The sequence below is a fragment of the Empidonax traillii genome, unplaced genomic scaffold (assembly GCF_003031625.1).
Source record: "Empidonax traillii isolate 1590-97213 ecotype Southwest subspecies unplaced genomic scaffold, ASM303162v1 scaffold20:size5563877, whole genome shotgun sequence".
NCBI classification, from domain to species: domain Eukaryota; kingdom Metazoa; phylum Chordata; class Aves; order Passeriformes; family Tyrannidae; genus Empidonax; species Empidonax traillii.
In genome coordinates, this window is record NW_020955213.1 from 4606346 (window position 1) to 4619599 (window position 13254).

General features: G+C 44.3%; 1 protein-coding gene across 8 annotated transcripts in view; it reads left to right on the top strand.

Moving 5' to 3' along the window:
* Positions 1-400: 400 nt before the first annotated feature.
* LOC114065530 (integrator complex subunit 6-like) overlaps positions 401-13254 on the top strand; it is a 40302-nt gene continuing 27448 nt past the window's right edge. For 5 of the 8 annotated variants that reach the window (XR_003572993.1, XR_003572995.1, XM_027899524.1 and 2 more), the window contains exons 1-2: positions 406-697; positions 807-884. Coding sequence is in view for 6 of the 8 variants with exons in the window: in XM_027899524.1 (XP_027755325.1) it covers positions 452-697; positions 807-884 (324 nt within the window). In the remaining 2 variants the exon portion in view is untranslated. Of the gene's footprint in view, positions 698-806; positions 885-13254 lie in introns of all 8 variants that reach the window. The other 3 variants (XM_027899558.1, XM_027899567.1, XM_027899574.1) reach the window with 2 other exon arrangements.

Below are 13254 nucleotides of genomic sequence, written 5' to 3' on the forward strand. Positions count from 1 at the left end.
TTTGCAGCTGAGCTGCTTCGCTCGGCTCCCCGGGGGCCAGCGCGCGTCTCCCGCCTGCTCCCCTCGGCCCCGCGGGGCTCCCGCAGCCCCCGAGGGCCGCGCGGGGCGGTGCGAGGCGGCGGTGGGGAGGTGACTGGGCCGCGGTTACCGGCGGGGTAACGCGGGGCACCCGGGGCCGCTCCGTGAGGGTCCCCGCGGGCGGGGCGGCCCGTGGGGCGCGAGGCGGGGGACCCCGCAGAGGGGCGGTGTGGGTGTGCGTGTGCGTGTGTGTGTGTGTGCGCGCGCGTGTGACAGGTGCGGCGCGCGCGCGCGCCCGCCCTCGCGCCCCCGCCCCGGCCTTCGCTCCCCCCCTCCCGCCCCGTCCCCCGCGCGAGCGAGCGCGCGCGCGCGCGCCGCCATGAATATGCAAATGCGGGTATAATTGCCAGCCAATGGCGTGCGCGCTGGTCACATGGTGCTGGTGGAGGCTCAGGGAAGAGAAGTTGAGTCCGGGCGAGCTCGGGCAGCGCCGCCAGAGCCGAGCGAGCGGCGGGCAGCGCCGCGCCTCCTCCGCAGGGAGCCCGCCGGCCGGGGCTCTGCCTGGACCATGCCGATCCTCCTCTTCCTCATAGACACGTCCGCCTCCATGAACCAGCGGGCGTACCTGGGCACCAGCTACCTGGACATCGCCAAGGGCGCCGTGGAGATCTTCATGAAGGTGAGTGCGTGGCGCCGCCCCGGGGGGAGCCGCCGCCCCGCTCGCCTCCCCCCCTCGCTCCCCGCACCTTCGCCGCGCTCACGGCCGCTTCTCTCCGCTCTCTCCGCAGCTGCGGGCCCGCGACCCGGCCAGCCGCGGCGACAGGTACATGCTGGTTACCTTCGACGAGCCGCCCTACTGCATCAAGGTAATGACCCCCCCGGCCGCCCCGGCCCCGCCGCGGGGGCCGCCCTTGGCGCGGCGCGGCCCCGTCCGGCCCGGCGGCGGCAGCAGCAGCCTGTGAAGATGGCGGACATTTTGCTTTTGTATGGAGGAGAGAGGCTGAGGGCGCTGCTGAGATGGAGGAGGGGGGGGGAGGAGACGGGCGGGCCGTGATTCACCGCCCCGGCGCAGCGAGGGGCGGCCGCGCTCCGCCCCCCGCGGGGCGGTGGCTCCGGCGGGGCCGCGCCGGGATCCGGCCCCGCTCGGCCCCGGCACCCCCGGGACACGCGGGTGGGGGAGGGCGGTGGTACTGCCCGACCCCGAAGGGCAGCGCGGGGGCAGCGGCCCCCTCACGGCTGCAGGACCCTGCCGGGCAGCGGGACAGGGGCTGTGGGTGTGGGACGGAGAGCCCACGCCTGTTTTCCACCTCTGCGAGGCAAGAAGCCACGGTGTTGGGGTCCTGAGTCCCCCCCCTTCCTTCTGCTGAGCACGGCGACCCGCACCGGTGCTGTGTTAAGGTGCTCATAATCACCGCTCTGTGTAGGGCTGTACTGAGCTGGACGTGGAGACATAAAATCGTAGAGTCGTCAAGGTTGGAAGAGACCTTTAAGACCATCCAGTCCAACCGTCAGCCCGGACTGCCACTGTAACCCCTAAACCACCCAACCACATCGCCCAGCACCAGATCCAGATGCCTCAAACACCTCCAGGGACGGTGACTCCACCACCTCCCTGGGCAGTCTATTACAATGCCTGACTGCCCAAACAGTGACAAAATTTCTTTCTAGTATCTAATCTGAATCTCCCCTGCCTCGGTTTGAGGTCGTTTTGGCTAATCCTCTCACTGCAGGCACAGTAGAACCCACCTTACTACAAACCCAGGTAGTTGTAGAGAGCGATGAGGTCCCTCTTAGCTTCCTTGAGACCAAGCTCCTCTCATCCCTGTTTTCTCCTTCCTCTAGGTTGAGGCAGGTAGAGCCATGTTGCTACACCACGAGGTTGTGGCAAGAGGGGAAAAAAAAAATTGTGGCACTGTGTGCCTTACACTGTAGGCTGCAACTTGCTGATAGAAATGTCTGACTTAAAATATCTAGATAGAGAATGCCACAGAAAGCATTGCTATGGGAGTTTTAGAATCCTCTTGAGTAGTCCTAGATTAGGACTATGTTTGCCCTGACTAGTACAGTAGTTATCCTGACTGTTGACCCGTAGAGCCATTCTATGAAGGCCAAGGAGGTTCATGTAAAAATACGTTGCTAGTCATCCCAGGGAAGAAAAGAAAACACTCTAGATCCCCCCAGCTAGAACTTCTTGAGAAGTTGTGGAAGTAACTGCTCAGTGATGCAGTCTTATTCGTGTCTCTGATAATGAGGAAATATATTTATCATGAGCTATGAATCTTTCCTCCTTTCATCAGTAATAAATTTACAGAGCTTTCTGAAGTGACAGAAGTGATAGAGTGAGTCAGTATTTATTGTTTGGTACTGCACCTTTCGTTTCCTCAGAAGAAAGTGTGGAAGTAATTTCTGTGAATTGAAACCATCCTTGAGTTACAGAAACCTACTGTCTAAAAACCGTCTGCCTAGAAGAGGCGTTTTTTAGACATAATGCACACGCCCTTTTCCCCGTCCATGTTTGTGGCTGGCTGCAAACCCCAAATCTTTGCTATGCCAGTGGTAACTCTAGATTTCTTGTGTTCAAATTTTTTGTCTCCTAGTTTTGTGTCAAGTATTTTACAAGTATATCTGAGGTTTGACGAATGAACCTTCTCCCTGCAGTGATAGCAAGCATACTGGTGATTTAATAAAAGAAAATGACTTTTCTGCTGGAGGTCTGTGTGGTAATGCTACAGGTTATTACCACATCTATACTCAGATTTGCTGAGGAAGATCCCTGTGTTTAATGAGCATCTGTGTACATTCTAATGTGCTAATGAGCATCTGACTGTGTTCCCAGTTCAAGTAAATAGCAATTGAAATAAATGGGACTGTGTGATACCCATCGTAGCATTCAGTCATGTTTGAGATACAGTAAATAGCCAGGGGAAAAAAAGTATATTGTGGTTCTCGTAACTTGCTAATGTCACTTCTTAGAAATTTATTTTTCTGCCTTTAGCATGCTGTTTTTTGAATTAGACCTGAAATAATCTTAAAATATTTTTTTCAAAAATTAGTGACTTTTGTAGGAGCAGGCTGCAGATCCAATAAATATCTCATTATAGTAATTATGATCACAACTCCGAGTATTGCATGAAGACTTCATGGCATAAATGAGTGTTGTTGAGCTGTCACTGTGTCTGTTCCTCGAGCAAAGAAAGCCTCACAGCAGCAACATGACTATTTCCCTCTTTGAAGAAATGTCCTCAAGACCTTTGCTGGTATTTATGATGCTCCCTCCACTGTGTTTTCTAAAAACCATAGTTATGCCAGGAAAACTTCCTGATCTGAGCCAGATTCTGTATGTCTAACAGAACATGCTTGTAAAAGACATAAAATGAAATTTCTTTGCTCTTGCTGCTGCAGTTAGATACTTTATTGAGAGAAGGTGAAAACAAACTTGGCAAGTGAATGTATTTTGCAAGTTTGCTTTCCAAGTATGCGCAGCAGCGGCTGTTTTTGGTTAGTGGCTGCTTTATCCTCTTGTTTTCTTTATGATTACACTAATTAAATTATATAGTCTCACAGATGCTTTACCAGTGAAGCAATTGAAGGAAATAATCTGGAGGTGGAGTTGAGACCACCTGGGAGGCAGAGGTATTATGAGAAGTTCAGCTTGGAGCATGGCTTGGCTGAGATGAGCTCATTGGGTTTGTTTGTTTCAGAATTTGTTGACCTGTAGCCTTAAAGTATTTTAAACCATCAGCACTTGTTCATTTTTGATGGACAAGAATATCTCAAGAAAATGCCATGCATATGGTGGTATTGTGCTATTGCACAAATGATTTGATAAAATCTCTGGAAGTAAGATGATGTTCTTGGAACTGTCTTTAGTATAGAGCGTTTAAAATAATTTCCAAAGACCTGTTGCTCCTGTTTAATTGACTGCTCATAGCTCTGTGTTTGTTCCAGTTTTTAAAAACGGGATTATTTAGTCTCCAGGTTTGCAGTGTGGCTCTGCAAAGAACTGTGGTGGCTTGAGTCTGAAGAGGAGGCAGGGTGCTGTCCTGGGAAGGTGGGGACAGGGAGGTGGGAATGGCAGGAATATTAGTCCCACTCTGGCAGCAGATGCCTTTGGAATCTCATCAGCTGTTTTGCTTCAGTTTGTTACATAATGTATAAGATGGTGATTTGTGACAGCAATTATGGTGCAGCCATTTACAACTCTTACTTTGATTCCAAAATACTCTACAGTAAGGGACAAATATTTAATATTTTAAAAGCATGTTATGAAATGTACTAACCTTGTAATTGTCAAGCGATGTGATCCTGTATAGGTCAGTGGAAAAATACCTGTAAGTTCTGTTGAGTGTTGGGTCAAACTGTAATTTTATGGAGGAGGAGGGAAAAATAGTATGTTATTTCAGGAAGTAAGAACGTTCAGCCTAATGTTTTTAGTGTGGTTTTTAGATTCAAATTGTAGTAGGATATTGTCAAGTGAGTCTTGTCAGGCTTGGTGGCACGTTACCAACGTGGCAGCGAGCTGGTCCATTCTGGTATTTGGGTATCTGATTTTGGGTTTTTGGCACACTTGAGAGCCCAATGATATCTATAGTAAAGGACCTTTGTAACAGGTGTCTATTAGTATTAAAACACCAGTGCTTAAATTTAGGTGTTGAAGGAGTTTACTCTCCCATGTGTATCCAGTTGGGCAAGAAAAAGGGGTTCAAGAACAGCCTTTGCTGGCACGGTATTTGATGTTCTTGGCCTCTGAGATAAGAGAAGTGCATTATCTGATTCAAGGAATATAGTACCTGATGTTTCCTAAGACTTAATTAATGGATTAATATATTCATGGATTGCTGGAACTCGGAGCTTGCTCCATCCCAGCCGTGCTGTGACCTGGTGTTGCAGCACCATCCAACCTTCTGTGCCAGCCCCACCCTCCTCATCCTTTCCTGCACAACATGGCTGATCCGGAATGCCTGAGGAGGAGGGTGAGAACAGGCCAGACATGTTACTGACAGCTCTGCAGAGCCCTTCCCAGGCTCCCACCCTCTGTGGTTCAGAGACCCATGATGAGCATTGGTATTATGACTGTAAAGGTCTTACGTGGCTTTTTCCATGTATTTGCCCAGTTACTTTTTCTGGAATTGCCTAATTTTTTTTCCTGTATCAAGTATTATGTGCTTCTCTACACCTAAGCACATGCCATGGTATAAATGGACAGAATCTTAAGTGATTTTATTTTTTTTCCTGAAGTAATGGTGCTAGAGTAAAAGTATGGAGAGAAGGGAAGAGTGTTCTCACCTGCCCTTTCCCCCCAAGCTTTTCCTGTTTTCCAGTGATGAGGTTTCAGTAAGATCTACCTAAATTTCTCTGAAAACGGAGTTCATGCCAAAATCTCAGCCTAAAAAGAGTTTTTGAAAAGGAAAGCGAGGTTTTAGCTCTTGATTTATTTTTTTCCATTCTAAATTTTTGTGAAACCTCACATCCTGCAGTTTGTGGTTTTCTTGTGGGTTTGGGCTACAATTGGCTAGTTCAGGCCCAGACCAAAAACACAATGGTGGCCTTATGTGAAGTTATTGATTAACTGGACTGCCCTGTTCCCTTGTGACTGATATCTGGCTGCTGGCAGTGATATGGTCTTTCCTCAGGGCTTGAGGAATATTATTTATGATCAGGTCACAGAAATAAGGCTTTTGCTTTATGTTCTTGTGAGGCTGTAGTATGACCTTCATAAATGATCTGGTCACAAATCAGAGGACTGAGAGAACTTAAGTTGTGTTCTGAAAGATGTATTTTCCTCCTTCTGTTACATGTTATATTGAATTCAAGAGCCAGCTATGACTGCATTGCAAAAATAGGCTTCCTGAATTTTGAGTGAAGAAATATCTACGTAGCTGTCTAAAAAGTAGCTCAAATTGCTTTGTACAGCGTGTGAGAAACACTGCACTGAGATGTGCAAACTGGGACTGATGGATAGGATGCCTTCCAGTTCCGCTGCTGTTCCCCGCTAGCCTGAACATATGTTTCAGTGCTGAAGAGCTCCCTTGTGGAAGCAGCTCTTCATGATGGACTCTGAGAAACCCATTTTTTTTCCCCTGAAATTCTGGTGTTGGATTGGGATATCTTATGAGGCTGGAATAGGAATTGCAGAAGGCTTTTGTAAGAATCTGTCCAAGAGTACTTACTGTATGTGAATAACCTGTTCATGTATGATATTAAAATAGTGCTTCAAAACTGGGAGTTCATAAGGTCGCACTCGAGGAGACTGATTTTGCTGTCTTTTATTTCAGTGGCACAGAGGCTTTTACCAGCATTTTTTAATTTTCCTTTCACATTCTGTTGGTGCAGAATGGAACCCATTACCACTGACTCTGCAGAGGCCAGTGGCAAATGAATAGGCTGTGCTGCAAAAGAGAGATGGGAGATCTGTTTGTCTGTTTCTGGAAGAAATTAGATCAGGGCTCCTGACCCTGAGAAACCTGAGAGAGAGAAACCCAACTGTGAAACCTGTTGGGTTTGAAGCACAGATCTGCAGGAATGCTGCCCAACGTGGTAGGAAATGCATTTGTGTGTTTTTTAATTTTTGTGAGGCAAGAAAACCAGAGGAATACCAAGTAAGCTAGACCCTAACAAATCCACAGAATAAGCCTAAGTTGATTAAGCTTTTACAGGAACCTTGAGGCACTGAAAACATCAGTTTAATGTGTAAAAGTTCTGACTTCTGGCAGACACGTCTTGGCGGTCTGACCTGCTTGGTGGTGTGAGCAGCTGGAAATACAGTTGGAGCTTTACAAGCTGGTAGTGAGTTATGAAGGCAGAATTGTTGGTGCAAGGCAGATAGCAGCTGCAGGGGCAGGAGAGAAGCTGGTATCAGAGAGATGCAAAGGGGAAAGAAAGCTTAGGTCAATGGGAGAGGCCTATCTTTCTCTCCAGATATGCTGTAAATAAAGTACAAACTTAGTGAATCTACTAGCCAGGCGTTGGAAGGAGGTAAAAAAGTGCAGAATATAGTACTGAGGCAGCATACACAGTGTCTGTTCTTGATAACAAATTCAGGAGATTATATTCTGTATTTATTTAGCAGAGAGATCCATTCCTGTTCTACCACCATACACATTTTGGGTCAGTCACAGCAATATTTCTGAGCACCAACATCTTCCATTGCCTGTGCAGTACTATGCACACCTCTACTCCAGTCTTCCACAGTGCTTGATTAGGGTTTTGTTATGGAATTTGTGTATTTTCTGAAGGCTGTCCTTAAGCAGAAGTGACTGGCAGGTTAAAGCCAACAATTGCTCTTCCTCTGCTAAACACAAGGAATTTAAGAAAAGAAACAGAAGTTAGTTGTTTAAGGAGCACTCATGCAAATCCTGGTGGTTTAGTTCTTTTTGAAGACAAAACAAAATCCACTTAATACTATTTGAGAATAACCACCCAACAAATTTTACATCCCCTTTCAATTTAACTGCTTTATCACTTAAGTCTTTGACTGAAGGATGTGTGCTCTCTGAAAAAAAGCCAAACAAAACTGCAGTGCATGTCTCTCAGAACCTAAAAGCATCCAAAAATCTGTTTCACTAAAATCTTAACAATTCTCAATTGGCATCCCTTCAGCAAACAATGTAGCTCCTTTTAGCTTATAAAGATACTTAATTGGTTCCAATAGAGTGTATCCTTTAAAAAGCACATTCCCTTTCTTGAGAACACATTGGGTAGTGTAAAGCATGTTAAATTGCTTTGAAACACACAGAAGCTTGCTAGTTTTACTTGTTCCTGCCCTGTTTGTGAGCTGTAGTGAGCAGCCTTTTTTCAGGAACTGGTGTGACAGGACAGAGCATTATACTGAGGAATTTCGTGCATAGTAATGTACCTTTTGCTTTTAAAGAAACCAAAGCAATAATACTCAGAATGACTCATTCTTCTAAAAGAAACAATTTTGTGCGTTCAGAAATTGAGGTCTCTTGTAAAAAGTGGAGTTCATGCACGAACTTGAAAGTGGTGATTAAGTTTTTGAAAGGAATTGATTTAAATGGAAGGACATTTCAGAAATTAACAACTTCATAGATACGATGGACTGAACTCTGCTTAGCTGTCATTTTTATCATTATAAGTTTGAAGTTAGTTAAGTATTTGAACTTGTGCTTTCACCTGCTGCCTGTCTTCATTGAAAGGAGAGTCCATGTTGCAAGGTTAAATCTTAATGAAAATATTTAACTGGTCCTGTTTCTACAGGAATCTGCAAACTCAGAGCTTGCTTTCTCATCTGTAGTGGGTTGCTGTTTCATACTGTACCATTGATGAGGCCTTGGAGGAAATCAACATCAGTTGTTCATGGCCACTATAGCAGTGTATATTTTCATCTTTTTATTTGGTTCTTTATTTGAGCTTGGATACATTCAAAGATGTAAGCCCTTAAGACTACAGGATAAACTAGACAAAAGTAGATATGTTTGCATTAAGAGGCTTAACTCATCCTCAGTTCAAAGGTCACTTTTATTTTAAAAATAGAAGCTTAAAATGTGGAATCAAACAGTTGAGTTGGATCTCCCTAGTTGTATTTTTGTAGTGAGGTGTTCTGGAAGGAGGAAGGTGCTTTGTGAAGTTGGTGGTTCCTGCCACGTGGAATCTTTATTGTCTATCTCCTCCCCTTTTGTGCAGTTATTACATTTCACATGTGGGGTTTTTTTTATTTTATTTTTGGTATGTATGGAAGAAGGCATAGGCCTTGTAACCTGACTTTGTGGTGTGCCTAAAAATATACACAAAGTACTTCTGTGATATCTTCAGAATGGGCATTTATTCTTTTTAAGCTTCATGCGAACTAATGTAGTGTTATATGCTGAGTGTCTCACACTGTAACAGTGGAAAAAAAGTAATTAAGGTTGCAGACACTTCTACACTGTTCACCCTGCCATATTCTTCAAAACAGCTCGTCAGAAAGAACTGTGACTTAACAGCAGGGGTGCAAGAGTGATGTTCTGAGCTTATTGTGATCTAGAAAAGGCAAACCTTAGTGCTGTCTCCTGCAGTGTTCTTGTACTTCAGGCTGTTGGAATCAAGTGGGAAAAGGCACGTTCTGTACCGTGTGACTTGTGTTCGGGAGATGAGGGATTTTGGAGGGGGGAGCACTGGGACTCCAGGGGCCCTGTGAGAAGGTTCTGGATGGCTCCAGCCTTCAGTGATTCTCTTCTTCACTGTGTTTTGAATGTCTGTTTTATTTAATAACAAAGGCTACCAAAAAAAAAAAAAATTAATGGAAAGAGCGGTTGTTGCTGTTCTGAATTTTAGATGCAGCTTGTTACTTAAGTAATACACTCCTGTAGATTGAATCTTGGATTTGTTTTCTTCATTCTTAAACTTTATTCTTACAGTGTAGCACTTAATAATGTAACTCTTGGGCTTTTGCACCCCCAAAAAAGTAGAGCGGGTAGTAATTTAAAGGAATTTTTTTCCTTTGCGTTTTTCTGGCTAATTTTAGAATAGTTAGAAAACACCCATGTAAGCAATCAATTTCAGCTGTAAGCAGCGTGTTCTAGGGTTGAGGTTTTAGGAAAGTGCAGAGAAAAAAGTACATTCTTGTAATGAGACTCTGTTATTGTGCAGATCAGAATCTGTGGTTGCTCATGGACTTGAATGGATCTGTATATTCGCTCTGCAAAGTACTGGAAAGACAAAAGTTGTCGTGATGTTAGATTTGATAAATTGACAAGGATCTGTAAAACTTGAACTGCTTATTGCCAAACAAGAGCCTTGTTTTATTTTTAAATAGCTGCTATTATTATTATTGTTGTTGTTGTTACTATAAATTTCTAACTCACAATCTCACGGTATACCCTGCTATTATGATTCTTTCCTCGTGTTTCTATGCAAATTTCAGGATAAGCAGCACTAGATTTGTTAAATGGTGTTCTAGGCTCCAAAATCAGCAGTTCAGAACTTCTTAATTTTGCTTTTAAAAGATGAAGGTGATTGTTGATTATGCTGTGTTTTCAGAGATGCTTTAAAAATCTTAAATGTGTAAAAGGGTATTTAAAAAATGTAAAAATCTTGATAAGATGGATGTTGTTGAACAATTAATTGGACAGAAAACAAAGATCTACAGTGTGGTTGAGCTGGTGTTGCCATGCTCTGCTTCTAAGTGAGAATAATGCATTAGCACTGGTCTTCATAGCGTGTTAGCAGCACAGCCAGTGAGTTCTGATTTTAAAAAAAAAGTTAAACTCTGCTTTGTGGGAGAATGTGCATCTGTTGAGGCAGAACACTCGGTGCCTTTAGCTGCTGCCAGGCCTCCTGATGGTGCTCCTGGGCTGGAACGCGGTGGGACCCGTGGGATGGACTGGGATCCATGTGCCCTGCAGCTCGATGGGCAGGCTCAGGCCAGCCAGGCCTGGCTTGGGGGAGCCTCCTCTAATCCAAAGAGCAGAAGCTCAGGTAGTTATTTTTGAACCAGGTGACTCTAGCATTAAAAAACCTGACCCTTGCCATCCTCTAAGATAAAAATCTGACCATAATAGTGCTCCCAATACCACCAATGTATTTTTTGCCGTATCAGAATGTAGGTGCAGTCAACATTATTTGTTAGGCTGGCTAGTTGAGGTTTCTCAATTTGTGATCCCTCAGTGAACATATTAATTTAATTGTGATCTAAAGCCTTTTTTTTTGTCTCAGTGGTGTGTTGGACAGCATTTCAGACATGAATGGAGGACATCTGTTGATTAGATGACCCTTTCTAGATTTAACTTCTTGAGGTTCAGAATAAACTTACAATACCTGTAGCTTTGGTGTGCTGCACTAATTCTGTGATGGGCTTTTGGAAGGAAGAGGGAGGAATGTGACAGTTTTCAAAATGAACATGAATCCTAATTGCGTTGTTTCATCTCCGGGCTGTAAAGGTAGAGTACCATCAGTAATGCTCTTCCACCTGATTTCCAAAAATGTGCCCTGAAGCAACCCTTGTGCTGGTAGCACACACTCTGTGACTTCTCAGCTGTTGCCTTTATTCCTTGCAACTTTTCCAGCCCTACTGGCTGTAGGAACGGACTGGGAGAAGGACAGAGCTGGGGTTGACTGGCATTGAGTGCAGGTTTGACAGTCTGGAAGAGCAACAAGTGCTGTGAGTAGATGGAAATTTTTGATTGAAACCTCCCCATTTCAGTAGTAGCCCTCTTGACAGTGTTTGGATTAGATGCACCTATAATGGTATTTCTGCAATGACTGCTATGCTGCTGAGCAGGAGCACAGAGCCTCTTGTTTTGCTTACTGTGCTAGGCCTGCAAACTGTGATTACTTCTGTGTTCCCTCTCCATTAAGCTGTTGTGTGAAATGTAGCTCAGTCTGGTTCAGCACTGTATTGAAACATCCTGGCTTGTTGAGTGTTTCTCAGAAATAGGTGCTTTTTTAACTGGATAGTGGTCTTTTATTTAAATAAGAACGCTGCTTGGAACAGGGTGATACCGTGATCTCTTTGGTATTTATACTTTCCTTTCTTCGTGTGTTTCCTTTCATCCTTGTGCAGGAGAAAATGCAGTGAGAGTAGCTGTCAAAACACATGAAATACTGTTGACCATAAAGCTAAATCCAGGGATGGATTAAAGCAGGAGCAGCCGGTAATAAATAAAAAGGTAGTGTAGGATTTTTTTTCTTTCTGCTTGGCACTGATTATCATCAGTTGGTTCCAAGCAGTTTCCAGCTTTGAGTTGTTCATACAGCATCTGCATTTGACATTCCTACAGGAGAAAGTACTGCTTCTCTCTAAATGCTAAATTAACAGAGCGCTCCAGGACTCGTTTTGTAATTGGAGCTTAATAACGTCTTTGCTAGTGTTTTGCATGGTTACTGTACTTAAAGATTAATTTGAGTTGTTCTTACATAAACACCTTCAATTATTCTTGAAGGAAAAGCATTTCTGTATCTTGTTTGATGTTGAAGTCATCTTGGAAGGACAGTGTACTACATGGTATGGTGTGACTGCTTGTTTCCTAAGATGTGTGGGGTTTTTTTTAAGGTTTCATGGAGAAACACTTTTTTTCTATACAAGATGAAACCTTTTGTTATGTAGCTGATTGCCTATAACAACAACTAGCACTTACATATTGTGTTAGAATGCAATTTTTTGATCTTGTTCACATTCAGCAATATGTACTTTAGAAAACAAGCAAGTTCAGTCTGCCTTTGTAAGGGATTTAGTCTGATTGGAGCAGCTACAGGAGAGTTCAGGTTAGAAATGTGCAGTTGAAGGGAATCCCCTGGGCACCTCAGTTCACACACTGCAGCTCTGCCTTGGAGTGCAAGAACTGAGCTACTTTCAGGTGAAATGGAGCTGGAAGATGCTCCCAGGCACTGAGAGGTGAGTGTACAGGACTGTGCTGTGACCTCCTGAGGGACATCTGCCCTGTTGGTGTGCACTGCCTGCAGGCCCGAAGGCTCATGATCCCTCCTTGCCTGCACTAAAGCTGTTCCAGCTGTGTAGGGAAAAATAGCGTGGGTGAGGGAAGGATGGATTCTGTGTTTGTTATCACGGTACGTAGTCTGTCCCAGAGAAAAGGGAAGAACTGTAGTGCCTGGAACTACATGGAGATGGAGGGCACACAAAGCGACGACTTTCTGCTGAAAATCTGGTGTCAGGGTATATCAGCTGTGTGGGGTTAAAGGAAACATCTACTCCAGTGTTTTCTTTTTTTTTTAAGCTGTGTTTTTTCTAAAGATGTATTAAAACAGTTTATACTTCTCTATTCTCTTGGAAACATTTTGTGTATATTAAACTTCTATTTGATTAAAACTTAATTACATGTTTTTAAAAAATAAAATTTTCAAAAATTTTGGATTTAAAGAAGCACTTGCCCAATAGGTTTCAATTTGAGTGTCCTACAAAGCCAGCGGAAATAACTTGACAGGAGGAAACACTTAGCTTACTGTTCACAATGCTTTATCCTTACAACATTGACCTGATGCTCACCAGCTCCCATGTAAGGAGGACCAAGTGATGCTTTTGTAGACTCTTCACTGTACTCGACTGCTCTGTGGGCTTCTCAAGGAAGTAGTTTAAACCTGTGAGTTGACTGTGTTAAAATACTCTTGAGATGAGAGCTGGGAATGTGAGGTTTTGTTAGGCAGATCTCATTAAACAGCAGTGTATCCCTACTTGAGTAACCAGGGCTTGTTGCTACTGTGCCTGCAGTGGGGTCATGTCCGTGTTTTACCCTGAAATTGGTCACCAAGCCCTAGAATTTTGCTTTTTTTTACAGTGAATAT